This window comes from Priapulus caudatus, unplaced genomic scaffold, assembly GCF_000485595.1.
Source record: "Priapulus caudatus unplaced genomic scaffold, Priapulus_caudatus-5.0.1 Scaffold63, whole genome shotgun sequence".
NCBI lineage: Eukaryota > Metazoa > Priapulida > Priapulimorpha > Priapulimorphida > Priapulidae > Priapulus > Priapulus caudatus.
The window spans coordinates 510,755-517,858 of NW_014577124.1; the positions used below are offsets into that span (position 1 = coordinate 510,755).

At 49.6% G+C, this 7,104-nt stretch overlaps 1 protein-coding gene across 1 annotated transcript in view; it reads left to right on the forward strand.

Annotated features, from left to right (window-relative positions):
- Window positions 1-7,104, forward strand: part of LOC106821189 (misshapen-like kinase 1) — a gene marked incomplete in the record, with an annotated part of 44,762 nt that overhangs the window by 13,290 nt on the left and 24,368 nt on the right. Inside the window, 4 exon segments of the mRNA XM_014825884.1 lie at window positions 3,354-3,415; window positions 4,105-4,195; window positions 4,561-4,633; window positions 5,939-5,996. Of these exon segments, the coding sequence (XP_014681370.1) occupies window positions 3,354-3,415; window positions 4,105-4,195; window positions 4,561-4,633; window positions 5,939-5,996 (284 nt within the window).

Genomic DNA, 7,104 nt, shown 5'->3' on the forward strand with positions numbered 1-7,104 from the left:
ACCCCACCCCCCCTTCTCCCCACCCCCCCCCCGTCCGCTCAGCCCAGACAACCCCAGTGGTCCGTGTGTTGTGGGTGATTACGCTGTTTTATGACGTCTGCTGTCTGCACGCGGAGTTGTACAGGAGCAGATATCGTTGCGGGCGGCTACCGGAAGTGGACGTTATATTGGTAGTACTAATACTACTACTAATATCTCCTGCTAATACTAGTATTAGTAATACTATTAGTATTACTACTACTATTACTATTAATAGTATTACTACTACTATTACTATTAATAGTATTACTACTACTAGTATTAATACTAGTACTAATACTATATGCTTGCTTATACTTGCAGCCTGTTTTTGTTTCTGACTCATTACGCAAGAGAATTACTCTGTGCGTGTTACCTTGCTACCTAACTGCCACGCTTCAGCGTTGCTGGTCTCTCTCTCTCTCTCTCTCTCTCTCTCTCTGCTCTCTGCTCTCTCTCTCTCTCTCTCTCTCGTCGTCTCGTCTCTTCTCTCTTCTCTCTCTCTCTCTCGGCTAATGCATTCTCAGCCCCAGTGGAAACAGCTACCAGGGGTGGAACAGTGGACCCACACCTTGTACTCCTAGCTAATGCATTCTCAGCCCCAGACTGTGGTGACAGCTAGCACACACTGTAGTACTTGCTCAGCTCTGCCGAACATTACAATCGCATCTCCCAGGGGAAAAGCAGTGAATCTACAACACCTTGTGGTTCTAGCTTCTAGCTCACCCACTCTCACAGTCATAGTTGCCAGATCCTCCACAGAGCACCAGCAACTATGGCAGTCTGAAGCAACTAAGTCTCTTGCAATTTTTGTAATTCGGATAACTTATATAGCAGCTGACTTCCTGTAAATACATATTTCGAGGTATATTCGAAACTATTGTTCGTTGCAGGCGGCTGTCTAGCCCCGATATCGATTACCCTAGATTTTTTCCTTCCTGCCTCTTCGCCTAAAAATGGAAGATTATATTGGCATTAGTGTTCTCTTTAACCCCCACCCTCCTCCCCACATATACACACAGAACCGGCACAGAACAGGGTGTGAGGCAGTGGTCAACCCGTCTTGTGCGTGTGTGCGTAAGTACGTGTGTGTTTGTATGCTTTTGTATGTGTGTGTGTGTCCGCGTGCGTGCGTGCGTGCGTGCGTGTATGTGTGTGTGTGTGCGTGCGTGCGTGTGTGCGTGTGCGTGTGGGTGTGTGCGTGTGTGTATGTGTGTGTGCGTACGCGTGCGTGTGTGCGTGTGCGCGTTTGTGTGTGTGCGTACGCGTGCGTGTGTGCGTGTGCGCGTGTGGCGCTGGCTGGCGCACGGATAACAGAAAAGCCGGGGGCTGGCTGCCGGTGAATAGGAAGCATTCAAGGCGGGAAGTGATGACCGCTACATCCTTAAAACCTGTGCGCGTGTGTACGTACACTCAGCACAGAGGAGAAGTTTCAGATATCAGCTAATACGCTGCTAGGCTAGCTTCGCTGCAGGCCCAATTATGCTGCACGTGTCCGCTAAGCTGCACATGTCTGCTAAGCTGCACGTGCCTGGCATGGTGCAGGTGCAACCATGCAGCAGGAGTGACTATGATGCAGACTTAACTATGCTGCAGGATTAACTGTGCAACCGATCTAACTATGCAGCAGGAGTGATTGTGTTGCAGCATGAACTGTGTCCCCCCTTCCCCTCACGACACCATTATGCTGCAAGCTGTTTTCTCTTTTGCGGCAGTAATGATTATGTGGGTAGACTAGTCGGTGGTGGTGCTTAGGTGGTCCGATGTGTGCGTCGTGCTATCAGTGGTGAATAATGACGAATTCACCCCCGGTGCTACATACACTCTGCAGGCGTAGCTGTGCTGCACGCAGCGACATTATCCTGTAGCATGAGTCACAGAAGAAGCGTGAATGCGTGCGTATATTTGCCGGAGAACACATCTTGACAGCCCGCGTAGTGTTTAGACAAATGTTTTGGGCCACGTTGTGTATGTGTGCGTGCGTGCGTGTGTGCGTGTGCGTGCGTGTGCGTGCGTGTGCGTCCTTGCGTGCGTGTGTGTGGGCGTGCGCGCGTGCTCTCGTGCGTCCGTGCGTGTGTGTGTGTGTGTTGTGTGTGCATGAGCGTATACCGATGCTTGTGTGCGTGCGTGTGTGTGCGGGCATGCATGCGCGTGCGCACAGAGTACAGTTTGCATGGCGAGGCATCTATTCTATGTCAATCTGTCATCCCCTGTCATCCGACAGAAGCTACGTGGCAGCAGCCTATCCCACCACCACCACGGTAGCCGGCCACTCACTAGTCCCGCCAACAGCTTAGCTTGAGCTGTGCTGGACCTTCGGTTCTCCCGAACCCCCCCCCCCCCACCGATTAGCTATATATGAGCGCAAGCGGAACTATCAGAGACAGCCGCCGGCACATCTGCTAAACAGCTGCACACATAATGTGTGAGCGTGCGGGCCGCGAGGCGTGTAACACTTTTCATGGGCATGTAGTTGGAGAGTGAGGGAGAGAGAGAGATGTCGGACCTGCACCCCCACAGAAGCTTATTTCTCCTCATTTGGAAATAGATGTTCTTTCTAGTAGTCCGAAAAGTGAAAAGAATTTGATATATATATATATATATTCTCTTGTGTGTTCGCTGGGCAGGGGCATTAAAACAAGAGTCGCGTGAAATGAAGTTGTGAGCCGATTTCTCAGGTTTTTCTCTAAACCTGCTGGGTTTCAGCTAAATTTGCTAGTTTTTGCTGTCGCTTTTTGCTGTTGTCTGCACAAGCGCTGCAGACGTTAGTGATTGGTTAGTCACGTCTTTCAGAGAATGCGATACACATCCAGGTGTAGATGGAGCCATGATCTAGATCCATGTGAAGCTCTTGCAGTGCTACTCATATATAGAGAGCCCTCGTCGCGTTTCACAACTGGGTTTTGTTGTCCTATATTCCACGTAGTCACATTATGCAAACGCACACGCACACACACACACGCCATTCATTGTTTCGGTAGCGGGGGTCATTTTAGTTTGTACTGACCCAGAAGTTCACCACTGGTGCAGCGACGGCCGATTTCGGGTGCGAGACTCTTTGAACTGGCTCAAGTTCTCACGTTTATGATTCCCTTATTGTCACCGTCGCGTGTGTGTATGGGTTGTAAGTAAAACCTACGACTAAGCCCAAAATTGCGGCGCAAAGTGGACGAGGGAGCGCGTACTAGTCACCGTGCTCTGGCCATTCGTGGGTGTAATTGAAGGGTAAATGACTGAATGCTACTAGTATGGTAGTGTGTAGGTATAGGTGATCCACTCGTGCCTCGCCAGCCCCGTTACTAACGCATGCACTTGTTTGCCTTCTTGATTTTCAGCTTCGAAAGGAAGTGCTTTCAAAGAAGAATGGATTGCCTACATGTGCAGAGAGATATTAAGGGTAAGTGGCGTGCAGGAGCGAGCAGCGGGCCGGAAGAGAGACGCGAGTGAGAATGTGGAAGAAATATAACATTAGCAAGGTTTCCTTCCTCAAGTGTGTGATCGTGTAGAGGGGAGAATTTGATTGGGTGGCAGAAACCCTGATGGGGGGGGGATACCCTGATCTGGGCCATACCATCTAACCCTGAGCTGGTGGGGGTAACTACTGCATTATTTTCCTAGCTGTTTTCAGTGTGTTCTGTTATCCTCTTAGTCCCCCGATGGAAGATAAGACCATAGTTTTGAGTGTGTAGCACCTCCGAACCCCACACGGGTAAAATGCTGCGTGTAACACAGCCTGGTAGGCGTACTACACACGGCTGACACGTTGTGAGCCAGAGGAAAGCATTAAAACCCGGCATGTCTGCTGCCGTGGCTCCTTCCTGGTACTAAACATGGGCCTACGCGTCTCTTCTCAATGTGTTATCTCTCGTAGGTGCCTAGGTGGCACATAAGGCAGTGAAAAGAGGTCTCCAACGTCGTCGGTCCGCTGCTACTGTCCTCAGCGTGTCTCATGACAGGTCGCACATCCGCATCTCTTTCTCGATGGTCCTTCTCCAGGTCTCCTTGGGTCTTCGCCTTCTTCTTTTCCCGTCTGGCGTCCATCTATGGCTCTCCTCAATGGTCGGGTTTTATTATCGTGTCTTTCAGGGTTTGAGTCACCTACACGGAAGCAAGGTGATTCACAGAGACATCAAGGGTCAGAATGTGCTGCTCACCGACAATGCGGAGGTCAAGCTTGGTACGCATGCAATCACGCACTTAACTTTAAAATTTTGTGTGTGTGTTCCGCTCTTAAATGTGTCAGGTTCAGTGTATGTTGCGATGTATAGACGAGCGTGATATGTGAGGAATAACTTGATATGCGTGGTAGGTATCATGCACTGCATAGGTATGCTGTATATTTTCGTACCGCGTAGAATGACCCGTGGTGTATATTTTTTCAAGTTTATGGTGCGAGCCAAGCTCTGTTATTATTTACTGTTTAGCGTGACCAACTATGCTGTTTATTTCGGTACTGTACGCTTTGACCTTCGTTTTGTCCTTGTTCGGAGTAGTATACTATACTATTTCATTGAGCGTGTTTGTTTCTCGTGCGTTCCCCAGTTGATTTCGGAGTCAGCGCACAGTTAGATAGGACCATCGGACGAAGAAACACCTTTATCGGCACTCCATACTGGTAAGCTGTCCCTACACGAATGGCAACGACGTTACGCTGGTAATACGAATGAAAAATTTAATGATGAAATAACCAGTAAGAGTCGGCGATTAAAGGAAGTTGTACCGTGTTCAAAATAATACATAATCTTGTGGGAAGTTTAGATTTACATTAACGTAACGATACTCATTAGTGGTTTGGTAAACTTTATCTCATAATGTTGATACACGTTTTATGACGTGTTAGTCTTTTTGTGAATCTAATTTAGTTAAGAATCGTTGTTTGGTGTATTTATCACTAATTATTTATATGTCCAATGTATGAATTTTCATGCAGGATGGTCGATGGCATGCAATTTCCCATTTTATTTTACTTTTCATTAAATGCTACTTAAAGTAGCAATACTTTATTATCTGCTGCCTCTGAAGACAGCACAACTATCAAATGTTCATTTCTGCAGCAATTTCAATAACCAGACTAATGGTTCAATTAAATGGTTAATTGTTCAGCAAAATTCTTCCGTTGAATAGAGATCCTGTCATGCGTGACCTGTGATAATTTGAAAAACGATTCGATAAATTGTTTGGGCGTGCTGGAACGTTCCAACTTCTACTGACAACCACTAGTAATAGTTGCCAAGCAACGGCATTGGTCGTCACCCCGCGGCTGTTGCTGAGCAACGGCATCTGTCGTCAGCTCGCTGGCGTTGCCGAGCAACGGCATCTGTCGTCAGCCCCCGGGCGTTGCCAAGCGATGGCGACGGTCGTCTGCGGGACACGGGGAGCGGCATCGTTAACTGCACAGTTGCTTTGTTCTCACCAGGATGGCCCCCGAGGTTATTGCATGCGATGAAAATCCCGATGCAACCTATGACACGAGGGTGAGTGTGACGCCCGGCGTGACGCTGTGTGTTGCCCTCCCGCGCGCGCAGGCTTCGGACGCGCGGCGACCCCCGCGCCCAGCTTCGTACTCGAGACGTGCCGAGGCGGCGCGAGACTCGAGGTCTCGAGTCTCGTAGCCGCGCGAGCCGGCGTCCGAATTCTGCGCGCGCTGTCTAGGCGAGCAGTCCTCCGCGGCGACCCCGCCGCCGCCGCGCTGCCGTGACCCCGGCGAAGTCGCCGGGAAATCTCGGGTCGATCTCGATTTTCCGCGGCGGCGGCGAACGGGTCGCCTCGTCTCGTGCTGCTCGCCGCGTTGGTAGGTGTGTCGTATTGCCGCCCCCTCTCCTCCCTTCCCCCCCGCTCCATGTTCGTCTCCGATGTCGACACCGTGTCAAACTGCGTTTGCTTCTTGTCATTCTCTTTTCGTGTGTCGCCGCACGTACAGGATGGCGCCGGAGGTGATAGCTTGCGACGAGAATCCAGACGCGACGTACGACAACAGGGTGAGAGCGAGAACGCGCCGCGAGATCCCGCGCGCGCGCCGCCGCCGCCGCCGCGCCGACGCCGCGGCCGAGCCCACGTCTCTGCATGCCTTGTTGCTTCCTCTTGCGTCTCGTCTCTGTCGGGCTTCTGTCCGTTTCTTTACATGTCTGCGTGTTTTGTGGCGGTGTGTGAGTTGGGAGTTTCCATGGGGTTTGGTCTGCCGATGGGGTAAATATGGCTCTCTCGGCTTCCGGGCTGGATTCACTCCGATGTTTTTCGAGCATGTTAAGCCGAGGAGGTTCTTGAATAGATATACGAGCGTCTGTGTTAACTGTTAAGGCTGCGTTATCGTCCCCGAGTCGGCCATTACCTAAGCGTTGCGAGAGCGGTGTTTGTTCTGTTCGAGGTCTCTCGGCAGTGTGAGTAGAAGTAAGTGCTTGAAGTACATCCTGTGCACTCCCACTGCGCGCCATTGTCTGGTTTTTGCGACCAGACCGACTCATTGGCGTGGCACTGGGAACGTGCTAGTAAAGCACAGCCATTTCGAAAATCGAGCTGAATTTCAAGGAAAGAAACGTTTTCTTTTACTTCCGTTTGATTTTGACATTCGGTGGCTCCGATTAGAGGAGGAAAGTCTTTATCGCAACGTGTAGGTATGGCTGTTTCACGTGTGGTGATAGTAACGCAGTTTTATGTTTTCTGTATGTCGTGAATGTTTTACTATTCCTACGGGTGCCGGTCTGACTTTTTATAACGTTTTCAATTCTGCACTTCACTGTGTTATTTTAACATGCACAAGTTTACTTACGATGTAACGCGAATAGGACTAAGGTTCTAGCATTTAACGTATCGTACAATGTTCGAGTAATGATTATTTGCCAATCGATGTGGATTTGGAATCGTAGACATTGCTCAAACCTGTCGTGGTGGAGAGCGTCCATGTTGTTCAAGTGCATGCAGCTCGATATATATATATATACTACACACACATACACATACACAGACACGCATGCATATATACTTACACATATATTATGAGTAAATCAAAACAAATTGTTTTGATATATATGTATATATGTGTGTGCGTGCGTGTGTGCGTGCGTGTGTGTGTGTGTGTGTGTGTGTGTG